The sequence below is a fragment of the Catharus ustulatus genome, chromosome 17 (assembly GCF_009819885.2).
Source record: "Catharus ustulatus isolate bCatUst1 chromosome 17, bCatUst1.pri.v2, whole genome shotgun sequence".
Taxonomy (NCBI): Eukaryota; Metazoa; Chordata; class Aves; order Passeriformes; family Turdidae; genus Catharus; species Catharus ustulatus.
Window position 1 is genome coordinate 13,392,988 of NC_046237.1, and position 23,229 is coordinate 13,416,216.

The following is a 23,229-nucleotide window of genomic DNA, read 5'->3' on the forward strand; positions in this document are numbered from 1 at the left end:
GAACGGGCACGGCCCCGAGGCTGCCAGAGCTCCAGGAGCTCCAGGACAGCGCTGCCAGGGATGCTCAGGGTGGGGTTCTGGGGGTGTCTGTGCAGGGCCAGGGGCTGGGCTGGCTCATCCTGGGGGTCCCTCCCAGCTCAGGATGTTCTGTGATTCTATGGAAATGAGGTTTTCACTGCAGGCACACAGTGCCTGGGTTCCTGGTTTTACAGAATTACCTGGGATACACGAGCTGGGACTGAGGGTGGAGAAAACCACACTTGAAAGGGTCAGCACAGAAAGGAACATAGCCTGGGAATTACTTCTGCAGGAACTGCATTCATGGCCAAGGAGAATCCTGCAGAAACAGGCCTGGGGAGCTTTTATCCAATGTCTGGGAGCTGTTAGCCAAAGCTGGAATCCTGCAGCCTCTGCAGCACACCCATCCTGCCCTGCCCTTCTCCCTGCCTGGGACAGTGGGGAGGGAAGAGCATTCTAGACCTGTAAACCCCTCTTTGGGAAGCCTCCAAGAGCTCTTTCCACCCCTTCCTTCTTACAGGCTGAGTTAAATTTTGGTTTAACCAGGGCTGGATGCTAAACTGGCCCAAGCTGCCAGTCTGGAATAGCACAGCCCTGGAGGGCAGGATGGAGGTGAGCACAAGGAGGGAGCCCAGCTGGGTGCTACCAGTGCTGAACACTAAACAGAACTAAAACACTGCCCACGTGTCTGTGAAAATAAAATATCTGCACTTTACTCCTCCAGCAAGTGCTCCACAGGGACTTTTTGGAGTAGTGCTCTGCCTACCCCAAAATAGAGTTTTTAGTCAATGAACTCGTCATGGAAATGTGCTTCCCAGCTCTGCTCTAGCAGTGCTTTATTCACTGTGTTCATAAATCCGTGTCCTGTGCCCTCCTACCACCCCCTTCACTCTCCTCACCTCACTTGTAAAGGAGATGCTTTTTGTCTGCTCTGTGTAAAATATACCTTGATACTTCCACATGGGATGGGCCATCCATTTTACTGGTCAAATCCCCTTCCCTCACAATAAAACCTTCCCACCTCCCTGAGGGAGAAAATCCTCACTCCATTCATTTTTAAACATTCCTTGTAAATTAAGACCTTAGTATTTTCTAAAGCCCCTCACTTCCCTGTCTCATCATTCATAAACCTCTAATCCCTTTAATCTCTCTAGTCAGGAGGCTGCCAGGCAGCAGGGAGCTTTGTAAAGGTGTGGAAATCTCCCCAGATTCCTGTGTAATGCCCTCCTGCACTGCCTGTGGAAGGGGAGCAGGGAAGGGCATTGCCCAAAGGGTGGGATGATGATTTCATAAGCTGAAAGCTGATTAGGAAGAAAGGGAATCTCTTTCTAAACCCTTTCCTCTCCCAACTTCTGGGGTTTAACCCCTCGATGGACCATGCCCCCTGCCACCAGCACAGGGCAGGATGGTGCTGCTGACTGCCCTTGGCACAAGGAGTCTCAGACTCCACGTGAGGAGCTCAAGGCTGAGCTCTGCAGAGCTTCAAGGTGGCCAAATCTGAGCGTGGCCTGAAGTTTTTTGACCCGTGGAAATACAGTGCTTGAGTTTGCCCATGTTCTCCTCATTGAGCTCTATTGCATTTCCCAGAGGCTGCAATGATTTAAATAGAGTGAATATTCAGAAAATCAGAGTGAATATTCAGGAATTCAGTGCAATGTCCAAAGAATTACTAATTCTGAAGAGTAGAAATGAAATGTGATGGTGGCATGAATTGTGTCATGCATGGCTTATCCATGGAGCTTCTGCAGAAGTCCACTCTGTCCTCTGGTTTGACAGCATTAGATTCATAAAATTGTGGAATGATTTGGGTTGGAAGGACCTTAAAGCTCATCTCATTCCACCTTCCACTGTCCCAGGTGCTCCAAGCCCTGTCCAGCCTGGCTTTGGGCACTGCCAGGGATCCAGGGGCAGCCACAGCTGCTCTGGGCACCCTTTCAGAGAGAATGGAAAGTAGGTCCTGAACATCCTTTAAATGAGGGAACTTGTAGTTTAACAGCCAGATGCACATTTTAGATATTTTAGGTGAAGAGTTAGAACTACCACAAGCTTTAGCAAGGCAGCTGGACCCCCTGCTTCTGCCAGGGTGTCCTGGTCTGAATGTGAAACTGGAGGGAGACAGCACCATGTGCATGAACTGCCGTTGAATAGATTTATTAAGTTAAATTATCCCTTAATCTGACCACTTGTATAAATCAGTCTAAATACCACCTGTGTAAATCAGGCCCCGGCTCTGCCCTGAATTCCATTTTAAAGGAGCACATAAGAGGTAGCAGGTTTTTTTAGGAAGATTATCTGCCTTGCTTTAAAGCAGCAGAGGGTCTGTCAGAGCAAGAAGCCTCCCAGGCTGATTACCCCCAGCATTAGGTGTTTGTACCTGGTTCATAATCTGCCTTTGGCCTCATCCTCCAGCTGCTGGGTGTTGTCAGGGCTCTGCTATGCAGCCAGGTCCAGCGTAAATGTTCAGATTTCAGAGTGAAAACACATGCCCCAAGTCAGACATCTCAAAGAAGTCTAAGTTTATTGATAGCTCTTTATAAAGCCAGCTTGGGATCTTGCTGTGAAACAGTCCCTGTTGAGGGACAGGATGTGTATTGGATGTGTGGGGGGTGATTGGCACTAATGACAGATATCACTGCTATCAGTGGCATTTAAGGCTGCTTTTCAGGTGATTCACAGCCTCCAGCAAACCTTCATGGCTTCATCCTGAACCCAAAAAGCAACTCACTGGACTATGGCACAGGGAGATCAGAGTGAAGGAAAGAATTGTTCCCATCCTTCCCATGTCAGGTGTTCCCATGGCTGCTCCAAGGGGGAGGTTTTTATCTCCTTGTATGAATGCTCTGCATGCAGAGCCCTCCCAGTCTGAAACGTCCTCCTGGACTGGCAGCCAGTCACAGAGCAGAGACAGGGAATTCAGTAACTCTGGGGGAGGTGACTGCAGGGATATTTCCCCCTCTCTGCTCAGGAGTGAGGAGTCCTCTGGGCAGGGAGACAAACACAACTGTTAGGATTTCCTCCCTCACCCTCTTCACTAGTTTGGTTTTTAACCAAAAAGAAGGATCATTTTTAAAATAAACACTCTTTCCTCTTTATTTATTCCTGCCACATCTGAGGGGTTAGGGGTGAGTTTGGCAGTGCTGGGATAACAGCTGGACCCTCTGATCCTAGAGGATATTCCAACCCAAATAATGCCAAGATTCTGCAGTGTTTGGGTACATTTACTGTTCTGCACTGCAGAGCCATTGTGGGAGTTGTGGCTGACAAAATCAAAGTGAGTTTCACAAAATCCCATGGTGCAGGAGAAAGTTCTGGTCACCAGTGGGTTCCCAGTGCAACCATTCAATGGGTACCAAGTGCAGACCCCACCTGCAAAGAACCAAGCAGCTGTCACTAGTTTAACAAAACAAAAGCCATGTGGGTGCAGTGGGGTTAGGGAAACCCTTCAAAATGGAATTGTCTTCATTTTACTGTCTCTAATGTTGGCAGTGTGCAGCAGTGGGGTCCTAAGCAATAACCACATGTGGCACAGAGGTGTTGGCATGGCTCAGACTCTTGTGTGAAACAGAAATGCATGACATCATAAAACCTCCTGCCTTTGCCAGAACCAGAGCATGACCAGGAATGTGAAAGGATTTATGGGTGTCATGGCTGTGGGTGCATCAGGGGGGTGATTCCATGGCAAAGTGGGAGATGAGGGAAAGGCTGAAATCCCACTACAGTCAACCACTGCATTCCATAAAGCAGTTTGAATTCCCCATCAGCTTCAGCTCGTCCCTGAGCCAGGGCTGGGCCTGGTGTTTGTGTGCAGAACTGGGGGCACAGTTCACAGCAGCTCATTTAGCACTTGCAGATGAGCTCTCACCACAGAAAATGAGTTTGGGTTGGCTGCTCAGGGTTTATCCATGAGGGTCAGTCACAGATTCCCTGGGGGGTTCATCCATCACACTGGAACAAGCCCTGGGCATCTGAGAGCTGAGACTGAGCCTTCAGCACATGGAAAAGGCTCTGGAGCAGGAGGTCTGCATTCCTGGGGGATGGAAATAACAGAGGCAAGCTCATCCAAGCAGGGCACGGGGAACTCAAGGTTATGAAAATGAAATCATTCTTCTTCTGCTGCTTTCCCAATGACTGCTACTGTTAAAATGAATAATTGTGGAGCAGCCGTGTCCAGACAGATCTGTTTCTGCTCCTAGCTCTTGGTGACAGCCAAAGATGCTCTGCACAGCCAGGAAAGCAAAAGGAGCTGGAAGTCACACTGGCTTGGGTGAGCCCCCAGGGGTCTGTGCATCAGTGGTGGAAGGCACAGTGCCAGGCAGGCAGGTTTGCTGATAAAAGTTCAGTTTTGACTGGGTTACATAGGAGAAAATAGGGTTAACTGCACAAGCTCCTGCCTTTGTGTGAGGGTGAATGGAGGAGGATCAGCTTTTGGGCATGAGGGTGTCAGGCACACACAGGACAGTCAGGGGCTGTTCTTTGTCATCTCTGCTGCTGTCACACCAGGGTTGGGTGTTGGCCACTGGCTGTGACAGTCAGAGCTCGTGACACTGCTCTGGTCCATCCTGGCAGCCCCACAGCTACAGGGCCACATCCCTGCTCTGGCTCCCCCAGGACACCTCAGAGGGCTCTGGGAGAGGAAACCCTGGAGGGAAGCTTGTCTCACAGGTTTTAGTGGCAGGTTTTGTTGCCTGGAAAAGCAAGGTTTGCCATTGTGAGTGCTCCCTCCACCAGGCCCAGCAAATGGAAGCCAAACAGGAAATGTCCATGGGCCATTCCCCCTCTCCCAGAGGAGGGCCAAATTGCCATTGAAGGTGATCTAACTGATTTTATAAGCTCTTCTGTCCCCTGGTGTCATCCAGGCAGTTTGACATGGGATGTGTGCCCTTTTCCAGTGGCACTGGGAGGGGTTGGGATGTAACCCCACACTGGGGCTGGCTTAGAGAAAGGATCTGCAGAGACCTGGAGAGCTTCTGCCTTCCTGCCAAGACTCTGGGGGCAGCAGCCTGTGGTGTTTGGGGCCTGATGTGAGTGGGAGCAGGAGAGCCTGCCTGGTGGGGGGAAACTGCTCAGCATCCCATGGGAAAGGGGTGAGATCCCCACAGAGCCTGCCCTGCCCTGGTATGGAATTCTGGCTTGACCAGAATGTTCTGTGGGGAGCCCCCTCCATCCCAGAGCAGAGCCAGGAAGGTGCTGCACCCCCAGGACTGTGTGCAACACCAGCTGCTCTCCCAGCAAGCTCCCCACACTCATCATCATCACCAGTAGCAGCCTCCCTGGATGGGGGAAGCTCCCAGGGCTCCATCCCTCAGCTCCTGCAGCCCTTCAGCCACATCTCCTGCTTGAGACGTGCTCCATGTGTTGCCTGGAAAGGCTGACCTGGAACAGAGACCAGACAGAGCAAAAGGAATAAAACAGGAATTTATTGAAAGGATTCACCTTGGCCAGTGCAAGAGCCTGGCTGGGGCTGCACCCAAATCAAATCCCAGATGGATCCTGGTCGAGTTTTACACTTTTATAAGTTTTGGTTCCTCTGCACATTGGGGTCAATTGTCCAACCACAGCCCCAGGCTATGAAGTCTCAGCCCCTGCCTTGCCCCCTTTCCCTCACTGTTTCTGATTTTTGGGTGCTGGTTGTCCTTGACTCTCCAGCTGGGAAGGGATTGTTTTGTCACTACCCTGTGAACTCACTGACACCTAATGTGAAGTTTTAGAGTTACACACCAAGCAGCAGATCCAGTCATCACATCCAGCTCCCCAAAGCTGAGCCCAGGGCTTGGCTAACAGTGATAAAGCCACATGTCCCTGGTCCCTGAGCCTGGGGCTGTGGCAGCTCTGAGGAATGTCCCAGCAGCTGGGAGGACATTGCTGTAGCTCTTTGTTCATGGATTCTGAGGGTCCCTGGTGACTGGAACTCCTCACACATAACAGATGAGGTGCTGCTGGAGGGGATTTGTCATTGCTTCACTCCCCTACAGCAAGAAGGGCTCATAAGTCACAGCTGACAAATCTGCTGATGACTTTAAACTTCATTTACAGGAAAGAATGACCATAATCAACAAACAATGATGGACTACTAATCTTGCCATTTCATTAAAAGGGGGTCTGTGTCTTCAGCTGCTTCTGTGGGAGCTGAATGCTGTCCCCAGGAAGGGCTGGCAGGGAGTGAAGGGCTGAAAGCAGCATCAGCAGAGTCCCAAGAGCCCTGGGACTCCTGGCATGGATGTGTGGCTGGTGCTGATGGAGCATGAGAGCAGCAGATGAGTGCTGTGATCTCAGCTTTGGCCCAGAGCCCAGTGTGGAGGGAAATCCCCAGAGCAGCAGTGCCGAGGGGAGCACAGCACCCTCTGCAGAGCCAGCCTTGGCTTTGGTCCTTGCATCCATAGAGAGCCAAAGGCCAGTAGATCAGGAGCAGCGTTTGTTATTTTTCAGGAAGAAAAGGAATGGCTGCCACCATAGGCCATGCACTAGTTGGTGCCTCGAGCAGCCCAGCTGCTCTGCAGGTGTCCCTGTCCCACCTGAAATGCTTTCCCTGGAGAGGAGGTCCCTCCCCAACCTCTGGGGAGTCTCAGAGGTGGCATCTAGACAACAAATCTCAGCAAATCCAACCAGAAATGAAGTGAGAGCCACATCCCAGAGATCAGTGTCTTAATAGTTCATGTCATTCTGTGTATTGGAAGAGTCTGAAATGATTGTGAAAGGCAATTAGCTGGTAGTTAACTCAGAGAGAAGGAAGGAGTGTGGCAAAACTTTCAGCTAATAAAGTTCTCAGTGAGGCTCCCTGAGGCTCCTCATCCCATGTCCTGACCCCCCTGCCACAAGCCTGTTGGATCCCAGAAATCTGGGATTTTTGAGCTTTCTGTGCTTTCTGGCACTGACCCCCTGGAGAACACTGCTTTGACCTGGGGCCTTGGAGAAAGCTCCAAATTTGAGTGATGGAGTTAAAATCATGGGTGTGCAGTTAAATAGAAGTGTGTGATTTCACATGGTGAAGAGTTTGGAATTTGGGGTTTTAAAATATACTAATAGGTATGGGACAAGATGGATGATTTTGAGTTGTCTCTCTTCTTTATTCCCTCTTCCTTCTTCCTAGTTTCAGGCAGTAGTTTCTGGTTGGACAGTCAGTGCTGCACTGCAGGTCACAGAGGTTTGGTTATTGGGTCAAAAGTATAAATAATATAGGTGTTAGCTTTTAGTTGGACTGTTTAGCTTTAAAGGACCTTGTACCTAGCTAGATCCAGCTCCATTTTGCTCACTTTTAGCTGATAGCCAGAAGTGTTGCAGAGCTCTCTGTACTTTAGATAAGATTGAATAAACAACTGTGCCTGAACATGGGAAATTCGTCTCCTTTGTGTTTCAATCCTGACTCTGAGTGAAGGCAGAAGAAAATGAAGACAGGCACTAATGAAGTGGTGTGCTGTCCCATGACTGAGCCCAGTCTCTGGGAGCAGCTGTGGCTTTGGTGCCTATGTCAGTCCCTCAGCAGGTGGGAGCACTCAGGTTTCCTCTGCAGGACAACCTGGACTGGCTCTTTGTAGGATCAGTCTGCTCTGCTCTGGTGGTGACTGTCCTGCTGTCCTCTTGGCAGGGTTTTGCCAAGTCTCCTGATAGTTGGGGCTGTGCTGAAGTGCCCAGGCCCAGGGAATCTCTGATTGCTGCTCAGTCACTCAGGAGCAGCAGCCATGACCCTCCTGGCATGGCAGAGGTGACCTGGGGATGAGCAGCACCAGTTTGGCTGGGGGAGCAGCACTGGAGGGCTAAAGCAGCACTGGCAGCACAGTGCAGGACCTCTGCTTAGAGCAGGTTAATGGGTGGACCTGGATGATCTTGGAGGTCTTTTGCAACCATAATGATTTAAGACACCAGTGGAGCTCAAAAAGGGGATTCCATCAGGGAAGTTCCAGCTCCAGCAGCTCCTCTTTAGCAGCTGGGTGGCCCTGGAGGGGGTTAAATTAAATTAATTGGCAGCACAAAGTCAGGGTCTGCCTGGAGCCCAGGCTTTCTCTCTAGTTCAGCATTCCCTGTGGTGAGGGATCCCCATGTCCTTCCCCTGCATCATGGCCTGGGAAGGGAAAATGTGGCTCAGCTCTGGAGCCTGGGAGAGCTCCTGGGCATGGCCAGGGGGGTTTGTGTGAGGAACAGAGCCCTGGGCTCAGGGATGGGGCAGGGGGTGCTGGAAGCAGCAGCAGCAATGCCAGTTCATTACCAGCTAAGAAACTTCCCCAAAACTTCCTTTGGCTTTCCCCATAAATAAATAAATCATTTGCTGTTAAAACAACAATTGGGCTGGTGGGGGTGTTCATTAAGGAACATCAGAACCTGTGTGAGTGGAGAGGGGGGATGGAAACATTATGTTTTTCTGTTAGGCTGGGAATGATAAAGAATTAAAGAATAATTCTCAAGAAATTAGTCATGGCCAGCCATTAATGAACATCTCAGTAACACACTAATGAGCTGGCTTCAGCTGCCTGTGAAAAAGGCCTTTAATTAGATTAGTGCATGTAGCATTGTCCAGTGCCTGGTAGGTAATCATCAGGTTTTGCACTGGTGGGATTATGGATGACATTCTATTTAATTGCTGTTTCCTTTTCATTTTCTTCCTCGTTTTGTTTTTTTTTTTTCTTTTGAAGATTCTTTCCTCCAAAGAATTTTGTTTCTGTGCTTGAACAGAACCTAAATGTTGTCCATGGAATTCTGCATCTGAAAGGGCTGCCAGACTGGGCTTATCTGATTCAATTGACCTTTAAAATTTATTTTGCTACTGTCAAAAAGAATGTTGGTCTGTTCATGAGAGATTTCTGAGATGATTGGAAGCAGAGACTCCTGAAAACTCCACTTGTTGCATATTCTGCAATCAAAGGATACTCCTATTTGTGAAGGGAGGGCTTCTAGGAGAAAAGTACCTTAATCTAAAATACAATTTCATGGAGAAAATGCTTTCAAAGAAAAACTTCAGCCTTGTCAAGCAGATGGAGATGGTGGCTGCCCCATCCTTGGGAATATTCAAGGCCAGGTTGGATGGGGCTTGGAGCACAGAATGGAATAACTTCATCTTTAAAGGTTCCTTCCAACCCAAACTATTCTATGATTCTGTGGGGTAAAACACTGTCTCCAGAGGGGATGCAGGTGAGCAGCTCTGGCTGACCCCACCCCTGTGCAGCGTTTGGGGGAGCCCCAGGTTGTGGGGACAAGGCAGGTGAGGAGCAGGGGCTGCTTGGACAGCTCTCACTGCCCAGCTCTAGGTCATCCTTTATCACACGTGTTAGGAAGGATTTAATGCTCTAATGAATAGGTTTTTAAGCTTCTACAGGCATAAATAATATATAGGACAGATGGTAACAAGCCACAGCTATAAACTGAGTGCTGACCTGATAGACTTGGTGACATTGTACCTTTAACAGCTGATTAAATACTTATTTAAACAGCTATTGATTATTTATGGCTCTGTTAGGAGGACTTCAGAAATTTATACCAGAGCCAGCTTTTCAAAGGATTGGCAGGATTTCTGCAGTTTGAAATCACTTGTTTTAATTAAAAATTTAAAAAGGAGGCTCTTTGCAGAGCAGGGTAGAGAGCTGGAGGAAGGTGGGGGGAGCCAGTTCTGTCCAGGCACAGCCTGCATCAGGCAGGAGTGAACCCCAGCTTTGTGGGACATCACTGCAAAGGAGAGGGGTTAAAGGAGCTGCTCTGGCACGGAGGCAGCAGCACAGGTGACATCAGCCCTGGTGACACTGCTGGGGCAGGACACTCCCAGTGCACATTCCCCGTGCGTCAGCCGTGGCGTGAGCGGGGCAGGATCAGGGCTGGAGCCTCCCCTCCTGCAGAGCCACATCTGCCACGGGCTCTGGGGACAGGCTGGATTATTGCTGACGTCCTGCAGGACGTGCCCTGATCAGCCAGACCTGGCTCTCTGCTCTGCCCTTGTGTTTTCACAGCGAGTTTGGGGTGGTGCAGCCTCCGCCTGAGCAGGGTGGGGAGCAGCTCCCCCATCACCCACCCCACAAACTGAGTGGGGTCGGGTTATAAACAGGGATGGAGCCCCAGTTCCCTGGGGGTGTCCAGGTGCTTGCAGAGGCAGGAATGTCTGGGAATGTCTGGGAATGTCTGGGTGCAGAGGCATCACAGCCTCTGTCCCTGGGGGCTGTCCCCAGCCTGGAGTGACAGCTGACCCTGCAGGTCGGGTGTGAGCAGCATTTCATTCTTCCAGGGAAAGCCCAGGGCTCAGGAGGGGAACCTGTGTCCTCCCACATTTCCAGGAGGTACCTGGGGGGTCCCTGGGGATGCACTGGGGCTGCATTGGTGCCTTCTGCATCTCTGCTCCAGCCACACAGCCCTGGTGGGCTGGGCTGGCCATGGAGAGGGGGTTGGGGACAGCCAGGGGTCCCCAGCAGGTGCTGGAGGTCAGGGACTGCCACTGACAGAGCCTGAGCCTGGACAGGCAGGGTGCTGATGGCCTCAAGGAGTGCCACAGGAGGTTTAGCTTGGATAAGGGAAAATGTCCTCATGGAAAGGGTTGATGAGCATTGGGACAGGCTGCCCAGGGCAGGGCTAGAGTCACCATTCCTGGAGGTGGCACAGGTCCCTGTGGCACTTGGGGATTTGGTTTAGCTGGTGCTGGGCCTGGTGGTGGTGCTGGCTGGATGCTTGGACCTGATGCTCCCAGAGGTCTTTTCCAACCTGAATGATTCCATGATGTGCAAGCTGGAGCCCTGGGAAGCATTGGGGAAAATTCACAGGCCCTGTAGAAGGAACCCCTTGTGTGCTGGGAGAGGGGACAGCCCAGGGTGGCACTCAGGGACCTGGGGACCTGCAGGGGAAGGACCCTCCCGTACTGGGATGTGCTTGGTTGCATTTACAGGGGGAACAAGGTTTGCAAAGGGACCCCACAGCTTCACACTCTGGCTCCTGCTGAGCTCATCTCCAGATTTCCAGCCTTCCCATTCTCAGCACAGCAAATATTCCCCAAAAAACAGCCCTGGGCTTTCAGAACCAGTCTAATAATTGTGGCATCTTTGTCTACCCCCTTTTTTAATAACTTCCCAGTTTCAGCACTCATGTTTGAGAGGATTGAAGCTGTTTTCCCCAGAAAACTCAAGCACTGGTTTCCTCCCAGTTTATTCTGCTTATTGGAGCTCACAGCAGTGAGCAGGATCTTCCTGCTGTCTGTGGGGAGGGCTGAGCCCTCCAGGTTTGTGTGCAGGACTTACTGGGGACTCAGAGTTATTGAAAAGAGTGCAGGGTTTGTGCTGGTTATTAAACCAACGCTTGTGAGCTCAGCTCTTGCGTTTGGGGACTCGGTAGGAAATTACTCAGGGCTCTCCAGGGAGGAGTGATTGGCTCTGGAGGTGGCAGAGGCTTCCCAGGGCTTGTGCAGCTCTGTGCTGCCCATGGAGCTGGGCAGGGCAATCCCCTGGCTCACAGCTGGCTGTGTTTCTGTTCAAAACTGCATTTTCCAGCTTAAAGGAAAAAAAACCAAACAAAACAAAACAAAAACAACAAAACAACAACAAACAGAAACAGGGTGCCCAGAGTGGCTGTGGCTGCCCCTGGATCCCTGGCAGTGTCCAAGGCCAGGTTGGACACTGGGGCTTGGAGCACCCTGGAATAGTGGAAGGTGTTCCAAGGTGGAACAGGATGATTTTTAAGGTCCCTTCTAACTCAACCATTCTGTGATCCTGAACCTCTCAGAGCCAAGGAGAAGCTTGATGGCTGCCTGAAGTGAGATCCTCCCTGTGGGACAGCTGTGCCAATTTGTTTATGCTGGGGAATGGTAACTGCCCAGGTCTTGCTAAAAGTCACTGAAACTCATCTTTCTGGCTGCTTGCAAGAAAGTGCAGATCAGTCCCGTGCTGGATTTTTGTCTTCCAGTGTAATGCTGCTGATTCAGCTTTTAAGTTCATAGGAACAGAATGGTTTGGGCTGGAAGGGACCTTAAAGCTCATTTCCTTCCCCCACTGCCATGTGCAGGGACACCTCCCACTGTCCCAGGCTGCTCCAAGCCCTGTCCAGCCTGGCCTTGGGCACTGCCAGGGATCCAGGGGCAGCCCCAGCTGCTCTGGGCACCCTGTGCCAGGGCCTGCCACCCTCACAGGGAACAATTCCCTCCTAGTATGTAACCAAAACTGACTCTCTTTCAGTTTAACACCATTGCCCTGTGTCCTGTCACAACAGACCCTACTCAGAGTTTTGTCCCCGTCAAGTTCCAAAACTTTCCTGTGCTCTCTCTTGCAAGTGGCAGTAGAGATGTTTGGATGTGAAAGGTTTGGGATGAAAGCAGTGAGGGCAGCCTCCAAATAGCAGTGGGGTCAGGGCTGGGATTTGCCCTGCACAGGAGTATCTGAGGTGGTTCAAAGGACCTGAGCAAGGTGCACCCCACTGCCACTGAGCTCCCCAGGCTGGAGCATCCATCCATGCTGACAAGTCACAGGTTGCTGGTGCTTTTTCCAATACCCCAAACACCAAATGTGCCCCAAAGCTGGCAGGGACCAGGTTTGTCCCTCTGCCCTGTGCTGGAGGTCCCTGCAGGATGTCTGCATTTGTCCAACCTCCAAGCTGGAAAAACGTGTGACTGGTGTACGTGGGGGGAGGTGCGGGCAGGATAGAAAAGCACATCTCCCCTCCAAATGTGACTGTGGGGGGAGCAGAGCCTGGCTGCTGCCGTCACAGCGACACAAAGAGCTCCTGCAGGAGACAGGGGGGGCCTGGCTTTGCTTTCAGCTTTGCCTTCTCCTGCCGTGACAGTTCGTCACTCACCGGGCCCCTGGGGTTTGCAGCCACCTGGCTCTCAATTAAGCAGCTAATCTGGGAAACAACACTGAGAGCAGGGAGGGACAGCTTATCAGCACACCAGTGCCAGCCTTGGGCTGTTCCTGGCTGGAATAGCAGGGTTTTTAAGGGATTCCTGCACGCTGGCAGCAGCAGGACAGTGCCTGACATTGCTGCCAGGTGTGCTGTCACAGGAGGAGAGGGGAAGCAGAGGCAGGGAGAGGAGTTTGTTGGCATCCATCCCCCTCCTGGCATGGAGCAGGGCATGTGCAGGTGGGCACAGCCTGTCCTGGGGTGTGGGACATCACTGGAGTGGTCCTCACCACCCCTTAGAACTGGCACAGGGCATCCTTGAATTTCTGGGGTGCAAAGCTCAGTTAATCCCTGTTGTATTTTCTTGTGAGCTGGCAGTGGCACACAGCTTGTGCCCAGGCTGCAGGGGGTGTGGAGGGTCAGAGTGCAGGGATGGTGCCAGGGGGTGCTGGAGAGCCCAGCCTGGGTGCAGATGGACATCCCCAGATGCTCCTGGGGTCGCTGTGGTGTGGCCTCACTGCTGTCCCCTGCGCAGAGGGGGTGGCAGGGAAGGAAGGAAGCAAGAAAGGGGAAGGGAGTAGATTTAGATTGGATATTAGGAAGGAATTGTTCCCTGTGAGGGTGGACAGGCCCTGGCACAGGGTGCCCAGAGCAGCTGGGGCTGCCCCTGGATCCCTGGCAGTGTCCAAGGCCAGGCTGGACATTGGGGCTGGAGCAGCCTGGGACAGTGGAAGGTGTCCCTGCCCTGGCAGGGGTGGGATGGGATGAGAAGGAAGGCAAGGAAGGAGGAATATTGCTCCTTCAAATCTCATCCTTAGTGTCTTTGGGGGCATTTGGGACTGGGAGTGCCACTGCAGTATCTCTGGAGGTTTTGGTGAGGCTGGGGGCACACACCCCTCCACCCCAGACCTCTCCTGTGTGGACCTCAGTTTCCCTTGCAGAAAACAGGGACAATCCTCTGTCCTTGATGTTCTCTGGGGTCCTGGAGGTGAAGAACCGCTTTACACATTCGTTTATTCGTGTCCAAGTATTATTCCTTGATTCTTTTTGTCTTTTCTCTTTCCCAGCTCTAGACAGTTGTGGGATGGGGGATGAAAGGTGAAATCAGAGCTGTGGAAATGCAGCTGCTGATGCCAGCAATGGTTATTGGAATATCCTGGAATCACCGGGAATATATGTGTGTGTGCTGTGTGGGTGTTTCAGAACAAACATCACCAAGTTGCTCTGCACTGTTCAGCCCTGCTGGATGTTCCATGGTGTATCCATGGTGGCTGGAGAGGCCACTCTCCTCCTCAGTTGTGGAGATGTGCTGTTTCCCAGCTCATGGCTGTGCTGGATTTCACCTGGACACTTATTCCCTGCTGGAAAGCAGGAGGGGGAGTATGAAATACTACCAGCCATGGTTAAAATGCCCTTTTGCAGTTGTTACAGTAAGGAGGCTGGGAAGTGCTGCCAAGTGACTGCTGTGTTTAACAAGAGCTCCCAAGTGAGTGGGGCAGAGGAGAAAGGGAGGCTGATTTCTCCAGGGAGTGCCTGGCTCATGTGTGGCAGCAGCAGAGCTCTGTGCACAGGGTGCTGGCACACACAGTGCCCAGGGGCTTGGGAGACACCAGTGATGGGCCCCAAACCCTCTGAGATCCCCCAACCTTGGCCTTCCCTTGTCCCTGCTGCCAGATCCCTGCTGCCTGCCCTGGCCCAGCAGGGTGTGGGCAGATGGCCCTGGAGAGCTCCCATCTGCAGAGACCCTGGGGTCCCACTGCCTCCCTCCCACCACCTTGCCTGACCTTGGCTTGGCCATCTGGTGGCCCTGTCCCATCTCCTGTCCCTGTCAGCCCAGGCACATCCCCTGCACAGAGCTGCTGTGTCCCAAGGTGGCCCTGGAGCCACTGGGAATCCAAGGGATGAGCTCCCTGCTCCATGCCTGCTCCCTGCAGTGTGGGGGTGTTACCCATAGGTAGGGCTTTATAAATCCTTACCTGTCAGTAATAGGGATGGGAACTGCTCATCCCATGTCCAGCCTCATGGGACTGTTGGGACCCAGCCTCCCAGGAAGGGAACACAGCACAGGGAACAAGCACAGCAGTGCTGGTCCAGCTGCAGGAAGAGTGGGGAAGGTCACAGGAAGGACAAGGAGGGTGTGAGGTGGGGATGGGCAGCAGGGACTCCCCTTTTCCAACCCCCCAACTCCATGGCAGCCAAAATCTTCATCCTGGGAGATGCCTTAGGAGATTTCCTTCTCCCAGTGAAGATCCATCTGGTACATTCCTGTCTACACCTCAGCTTCATCCAGCAAACCCACATGGGGAGGGAAATCCACACTGACAGCTGCAGAGCTGGCTCACATGGCACCATGGAGTTTGGGGGAAAACACAGTTTTATACCCCCCACCCTCCCCACATCCCACCTGAATCCTGCAGGCAGGCTGTTCCAGCCCAGGCACAGAGGCAGCTTAACCCACATCCCTCCTACACAGGCTTAAGGAGCTCAGCCCCTGATGTAATTGGGGTTTGCAGCTGCCAACAGCTGGGCAGAGCTTCAGGCTCATGTAAATAATACCTGACTGGGCTGGTTAGTCCTTGGGGAGGCTTTGGGCTTTCCCTCATTTGGGACTGGGGGGAGCAGCAGTGAAGTTCTTCAGTGCTGGGTGTGAAAGTAGAGCCAGGAGTGTGTTTGATGTGAGTGCTGTGCCTGATTTTGAGGAAGAAAACATTCCTCAGCAGTGCCTGCAGCAGGGCCAGACCTGGAAATGGTGTGGCCAAATTTGACCAAGCTACATTTTTTCTGTGGCAAAGTGAAGTGGTTGGTGCCTGCCCTAACTTCAGGAAGGCTTTGGACAGGGTCCTGCAGCCTGGATTCAGGTGGGATAGAGGCCCCAGGGCAGTGCTAGCTGGATGCTGGGTTCCAGGGATAGGGAGAAGGGCTCAGACTCTGCCCAGGGACCAGGGGAATTTCTCTGAGGTCTGGTGGAAAAGAGAGCCATGAGTGAGTAGAAAATGGCTGGGAGATTTGTCCAGACTCCCCCAGATGAAGAGGGAAAAGTGGGAGTGCATCCTGTAGAGGGGAAACAGCTTAGAGGGACCAAGAATGTCCCTGTGGAAAAGAGGTGCCAGGGCAGGCTGGCTCTGAAACAAAAACCATGGGCTTCAGGAGCTGGAGACTCCAGGTGTAAAACTATGTGCTGGAGTCACCAGTGTGACCTTGCTGAATTTCCAGGGAGAGGAGTGCTGTCCCTGGCTTCACAGCAGGTCTGAAGTGTCCTTGGGGCAGCAAGGCCACCCAGGACCACCTGGCTGCAGACACCCCACCAGTGTGCAGGCTCTCTGAAGGTCCTGCACAGCCTCAGCCACTCCTAGCACCTTCAGGATGGAGATTCCCTGGGCACTGACCACCTCCAGCTGGGCTTGCTGCAGATAGTCAGGATTTCTGTGAAATGAGTCCTTGAGGCTTAAACATGGACCCAGTGACCAAAGAGAAAAAGCCTCCATTTCTCCCTATCTGCACCAGTCTCCTTTGGGAGCCTCTTCCAGGTGGCACTGCAAAAATAAGTTCAAATAGAGAGCATTAAACAAGGGCTGATGTAGGGGTGGAAGTTGGAGCACCACTTGCCAAAGGGTGAGAATTGAATTCAGGTAGATTCCTTTAAAAGTCCTGTCCTTTGGCAATTTTTCCCAGTGTTTTTAGGAAAACTCTTCCTGCCAGGAATTGGTTTTAAAGTAATAAAACAAAATTCTCTGGCTCTTTTAATCTGTAAGTGTGAAAGGGAAAATACAAGGAGCCAGACTCAGACAAAGTCTAACTTTTTTTTTATGGTTGGATTTAACAGGGAGATTATTTCCAGCCTCAGTGGCAGGTTAATGGAGTTGCAGGGGTTGGAGCCAGAGAAGATTTATCGTGGAGCCACATCCTCACAGAGAGGCTCAGACTTGCCAGGTGTCTCCAGTGCTCTTGGAATGGTGAAAGGGATGGGGTGTCCAGCGCTGTGCTCTGGGAAGGTGGAGGTGTGCCCCACCTGGCACAGAGCCATGGCTGGGAGATTGTTCAGCATCCTGTGGCTCCTGCTCAGGCTGCAAACACCCTCCGTGTGGGGATGGGGCAGTCTCCTCCCATGTCCTGTCCTGGGCTGGAATTTCAGCTCCTGGGATTGGGGCAGTGCTGGTGAGCCCTGACACACCAATGCTGGCCTGTGTGGGCACCCTGGGACAGGAGCAGATCCTTCCCAAGGGGAAAACATCCATCCCCTGAGGAGCCAAAACAGGGCTCCCCTGGCCCAGGGTGAGGTGGCTGTGATGATGTTCTTCCCTCTCACAGAGGAGAGAAAGCAGCAGAGACTGTATGTGCTATGCAGATCTCTGTGCAGGGGCAGGGAAGGTGCTGGGGACCAGCAGGCAGGGGACACCAGGCAAGCCCTGTGCCAGGCCTGGGGACCTCCACAAGTTGTGACACTCTGGTGGTGTTCCCCTTGGCAGTGGGAACTATGGCTGCTGCTGGAAGGGGCTGGGGAAGAGCAGCAGCTCAGTGTGCATCACAAACCACCTTGCACAGCCTCGAGTACATCCCACACCCTGCAGGGGTCGCAGAGCCTCTCTCTGTGCCTGCAAGGTGGAAATCAGGCTGATCTCTGGAGAGCTGTGGCTTCTGCTGGAGTTTGGATTTCACACCATTTCCAGCCCTGTCCCTCGTGCTCTGTTCCCAGTGGCACAAAGGAGGATCCTGCCTTGCAGGAGGGAAGGGAAGGGGGTTGGAGTGGCTCCCAGCTGCTGTGGTGGCGATTTCTGAGCTAACAGTGACACCTCCTGTTCACACAAAATCCAGGCAGTGCAGTGCAGGTGCCAGCAGGAGCACATGGGCTGATCATTGCTTAAATCTCTCCATTTATATCCAGAACTCCCAAGTCCCCTTCCAGGTACAAGTGTGGCCTTACAGGGACAAAACCCATCCCTGTGCATGGCGAGGGCTGGGCTGGACTGGGAGGTGTTGGCAGGGGAAAGCCTGGAGAAGTGGGCATGAACCAAGGTGCTGGATGCAGACTGCTTCAAAAAGAGCTCTTTGAATTGTGATTTAGCATAGAGAGGTAAAAGCTTTGGTATGACAGCATTATAGCTTTCACTTAGATGCAAAATGGATTTAAATCTTGATTTCTCCCCTAAAAGCAACCTCAGAATCACAGAATGCCCTGAGTTGGAAGGGATCCACAAGCATCATTAAAGTTCAACTGCTGGCCCTGCACAGAACCAGTGAGGTGTCAGCCTGACCAGTTAATTTCTAAGAGTTTAGGATTGACTGTGCCAGTGGTCTGCTAACACCCAGGGGCTCCCAGAGATGGGATCTGTTGAAATTGAAATCTGTAGTTTGTGGATACTGCTGGAGACCAGGGAAAAAGCAGCTTTGTATTTTCTCAGGCTGCTCAAAGAAAACAGGAAAAAAAAATAATTAAAACAATGATTAAACACCTAGTGAAGATGTGAGAGACATAATGTTTTCACAAAAACATGTTTCCTTACACCAATGAAATTAAGTCTGTCCTCCATGAACCACTGTATAAAAACTATGTGTTTCTTTAAAAAAAGGGTTTTTTACTTCTCCATTACACAAAGAATTATGTTGTTCCTTTTCACCACTCTCCTAGAGCCAAAAATGCAACACCGGTTGAAATGGAAATCTATGACCAGTTGAAATTAAAATCTATGACCAGTTGAAATGGAAATCTGTGACCAGTTGAAATTAAAATCTGTGACCAGTTGAAATGGAAATCTGTGACCAGTTGAAATTGAATTCTGACCAGTTGAAATTGAGGAGCTGCTGAGATCTGTCCCCCAGCAGTTTTTCTGTGACCTTTGCACACCCCCCTGACTCCCCCTGTCCTTGCAGGCCTCCAAGATGTCCTTGAAGGTGCAGACGAGCAACATCACCAACAAGAATGACCCCAAATCCATCAACTCACGCGTGTTCATCGGCAACCTGAACACGGCGGTGGTGAAGAAGTCGGATGTGGAGACCATCTTCTCCAAGTACGGCCGCGTGGTGGGCTGCTCCGTGCACAAGGGCTACGCCTTCGTGCAGTACTCCAACGAGAGGCACGCGCGCGCCGCCGTGCTGGGCGAGAACGGCCGCGTGCTGGCCGGACAGACGCTGGGTGAGTCCCCTCCCCGACCAGGAGCTTGCTGGCTGGGCTGCCCCAGGGTGTTTCCCCCTTTCCACTTTGGAAATCAAGCAGATGGCAGTGAGCCCTCAGCTTGAGAGAATTTATCATCAGATTTATGTCCAAACAGGAGACTGAGGAGTCCTTTTTGCTGTATTCAAATAAAGGGAGAGGCCATGGGGCATTCCCCTGGGGTCTCTCAGATTTTTGTGATTTGTGATGGCCATAAACTAAACCTCAAGAAGTTCCACCTCAAAGAGAGGGAGAATTTCTTTACACTGAGGGTGGCAGAGCGCTGGAAGAGCTGCCCAGGGAGGGTGTGGAGTCTCCTCTCTGGAGACATCCCAAACCCACTGTGCCACCTGCTCCAGGTGACCCTGCCTGGGCAGAGGGGTTGGACTGGATGATCCCCAGAGGTTCCTTGCAGCCCTGAGGATTCTGTGAACAGCTCAGCCCCTTTAACAACCTTCCAGCCCTATTCATTACAGCTGGGGCACCATCCCTGCTGCCCCTGGGCTTGTCTTGCTGCCCTGGGCAAGGCTGGGAGCAATCCCAGAGCCAGTTCTCATCCTGCTCTGCCAGCCTGGGAAAAGACTCCCAGAGGAGACTCTCAGCAGCCCCTTTCCCTTTGTCCTTCATCAGCTCTTTCCTTAAGCATGTTGATTTTGGGGGACAGGACTGCATGTGTCAGGAAAATTGATCCACAAACACCAGAGGTTTACGTCCAAAAAGGAGACAGAGGAGTCCCTTTTGCTTTATTCAAATAAAGGGAGAGGCCATGGGGCATTCCCCTGGGGTCTCTCAGATTTTTGGAGCACGCAGCCTCCTTTTTATCCTATTTTCCTAGCCACCTTTCCCTCTCTCTTTCCCCATTGCTGAGGTACTTGAGAGGCACAGACTTCCCAGAACTACTGATACCTGAGAATCCCCTCTAATGTATAACACTCCCTTTTAAGTTTTAATTCTTATAGAATTCATAGTTTTTCCCCATTGTTTCTTTCATCTTCCAATATCCAGTTTCATTTATCAGCAAACCTACAGTTTGTTTGTAAAGGTAAACATCTTTTTCCATTCATCAATCAGTGGAATCCTTCCCATTGTTTCTTTTATCTCTCAGTGCTAGTTTTATCTACCAGCTTGTTTGTAAAGACAAATCTGTCATTCCTCTCATCACTATTTCCGCAAGAGGTAAAGATTTTCATTTAAGCTCCAGACTCTGGAATCAGGGGAATATGGGAGAAACTCATTAAGTTCTTGCTTCTGGGTACAGAAGGGGAAACTTGAAAAGGTGTGTCAGGAGTGCCCTGTAGGTTCAGGAACCCAAAACCAAATAACAAGGTCCCCAAATGTCTTTTCTTTATAAATTATCATAATTTTGATGCCAGTCTCATGGTGAGGTGGCTGAGGGGCTGAGTCAGGAGTTGGAAGGTGTGAGGTTGGGAGGAAAAGACTAAAATCGGTATTGGGGTTATAGGTGGGTGTAGCAAAAGGGGAAATCATGAGATTTTAATAAGGAGGTAATATAAAAGTGGATTTTTATTAGGAGGCTTTCAGGGGTTGTTACAGAAAGATGTCCACAAAAGCTACCCCCTAGGGGTGAGTATATTTGTACAGGCTTTAGGATATTAGTATAATTGATAAAAGGCACCAATTAGGAGCACAAGTGGTGAGGCAATTCCCCCCCAGGTCAAGCCCCTTCTCTGGAATCCCCTCTGGGCACTAATTGTACCTTGTCTACAAAAATGCATCTTGAAGAGTTGTTCTGTAGTTTGGAAGTTGTTCTTTAGCAGGAAGAGCCAAGGAAACACTGGGGCCTTGTATCCCTCAGGGCTTGGAGCTCTGGAATTTGTTTTGCCTTTCTGCCTAAGGAAAGGCCATAGAAAGGTACTGGGAAAATTAGTCACTAATACAAGAGACTGTATGTGTGAAGAACACAGAGAACATATAAAAGAACAAAAGAGGCAAAACCCAAACCAGCTGCAGTTCCATAGGGGATGGTGAAGGGATGGCCAGTGCCAGGTCTGACTGGGATGTTGGATCTGCAGAGTGGGTCAGAGATGACCCAGCAGGGCCAGAGTGACATGGCAGGGTCAGCAGGATCCATGGGCAGGCACAGAGCTGGGGATCAGCATCCCAGCAGCACCCCCAGGCAAGGGCTGAGGGCTCCCAGCTCCCCTGTGGGCTGGGATCAAAGGCACGTGGGACATTGTGGCCCAAAACCTCAGCTCTGAGCCAAACTGTGAAACCACAGTTCTGGATCATTCCATGATGGATGGGAACTGCTGGGGAAGAACAAGGCTGGGGAAAGACATTGCCTGGTATCCAAGCCATGGATAGGACAAGGGGAATGGCTTTCTAGTGCCATGGGGCAGGGCTGGATGGGATATTGGGCAGGAATTGTTCCCTGGGAGGGTGGGCAGGCCCTGGCACAGGGTGCCCAGAGCAGCTGTGGCTGCCCCTGGATCCCTGGCAGTGTCCAAGGCCAGGTTGGACAGGGCTTGGAGCAGCCTGGGACAGTGGGAGGTGTCCCTGCCCATGGCAGAGGGTGGCACTGGATGATCTTCTAGGTCCCTTCCAGCCCAGCCTGTTCAGTGCTTCAGTGATTCCCTTCCAGGACCAGGCCTTACCCTCAGCCTGTCAGGAGAGCTGATCTCCAGACCAGCTCAGCCTAACTTCAGCCAGCAGATGTTATATGAAATGTTAAACTTCCCCCCACATCTGCACTGCTGTGGGATGAGAACTAACAAGCAAATCTCCCCAGTTGCCTCTTTGCTTTTTCAGATTGCTCTGAGGTGTCACCAGCTCCCAGTTGAGAATTGGAACTGGGGAGAGGATTTTTAATGAAAAAAGGAGATTTGCAAGCCTGCTGTGTTCAGTGGGCACCCAGGAAAGCAATTCACAGCCCATTCCCACCCTGCTGCTGGCACACAGCCTGACATCAGAAGTGGTGCTGAGGCCATGCTGCTGCCTCTGAGGTTTATCCAGACACCAGAAACTTCTGCTCACTTCTCTCAAGCTCCAGACAGTGGAGCTGCAGACCTGGCAGAGCTCAGCATGCCAGGAATGTTTCCAGATGTTGCCCACATGTGCAGCCTGAGATAGGATGAAGAGGGCCTTGGGGAACCCAGGAGCTGTGGCCAAGAACCAGGGAGCACCTGCACACTTGGCTGAAGAGAGAGGTGAAAGGTTTGCCATGAGAAAAACCTCCTCTCAGAAAACTTCTGAAACCTCTCATCTCTGCTGGTCCCAAGGGCCTGGAATTGCAAAAGGAGGCAGAAGGACTGTGTGACAGCTGGGTGTGCTGTTCATGTCCTGGATGAGCTGCAAACTCAGCTGCCTTTGATCTGCCTGCCCTTCGTGGGCCAGTCTGAGCACAGGAGAGCTCCTCAGGCTTCCCCTTGCTATTCCTGGGAGGAGCACTGGGATCTCCCCTTGAAGAAGAACCCAGCAGAGAAGAGACAATCAAGGCTGGAAGCTTTTCTCTAAATAGAGGAGGGATGACCATGTGGGAATGTGGGGAGGGAGGGCAGGCTGGGGCTGCCAGGGGTCACTGCAGACACCCTGCTGAGGGGACTGTCCCTGCAGGTCCTGGCAGCCCCTGGAATGCTTTCTGCAGACACCCCAGTCACTGCAGGAGGAGCTGCCCTAGGGAGGCACTGCAGGCTGGATCCACACCATACCCTGCCCCTGCCAGGGGACTGGACAAAGCACAGCCTCCCACTGAGTGTGGGAATGGGTATGAGCAGGAGGGATCAGTACTGCCTTGGGATGGGCAGATGGAGTCAGTGATGCAGAGGAGGGAGCCACAGTGGGAATGAGACGCAAAATCTGTCCAGGTTGATATTCCTGCTGAGCTCTTGTCTTTCCTTTTTCACTCTGAAGGGAATCTTGTGGGATCTGACTGCCCATCACCACCATAGCTGAGAGTGTGAATTCCCTGCTGTTGTCAGGTGCCAGTGAGGGCTCCACAGGGCTCTTTGTAGCACTGGGGAATAGCAAGTGGAGCTAATTGTTGTCCTTTTCCCCTCCTGGGCTTCCAGTGCCTCTCCCTTGGAGGATGTTCCCCAGCCTGGTGCTGTCAGGGGCTCTCCAGTCTGCAGGAGCAGTGACTGGCAGCTAGCAGTGTGCACCCTGGCAGCAGAAAGGGTTCACAGCAGGGAGCTGCAGTTGGCCAGGGATGCGTCCTGGGCTGCAGCAAGGCAGGATTGATCCCCCTGTTCCCCTGCAGTGCCAGCAGCCTTGGTGGCTCAGCAGGCTCAGAAAGGTGACTGTGTGTGAAA

At 51.8% G+C, this 23,229-nt stretch overlaps 1 protein-coding gene across 4 annotated transcripts in view; it reads left to right on the forward strand.

Annotated features, from left to right (window-relative positions):
* Window positions 1-23,229, forward strand: part of RALY (RALY heterogeneous nuclear ribonucleoprotein) — a 120,778-nt gene that overhangs the window by 80,259 nt on the left and 17,290 nt on the right. For all 4 annotated transcript variants that reach the window (XM_033074841.1, XM_033074845.1, XM_033074843.1 and 1 more), the window contains one exon: window positions 18,679-18,943. In XM_033074841.1, the coding sequence (XP_032930732.1) occupies window positions 18,688-18,943 (256 nt within the window). In that variant the 5' untranslated portion in view covers window positions 18,679-18,687. The remainder of the gene's footprint in view (window positions 1-18,678; window positions 18,944-23,229) is intronic.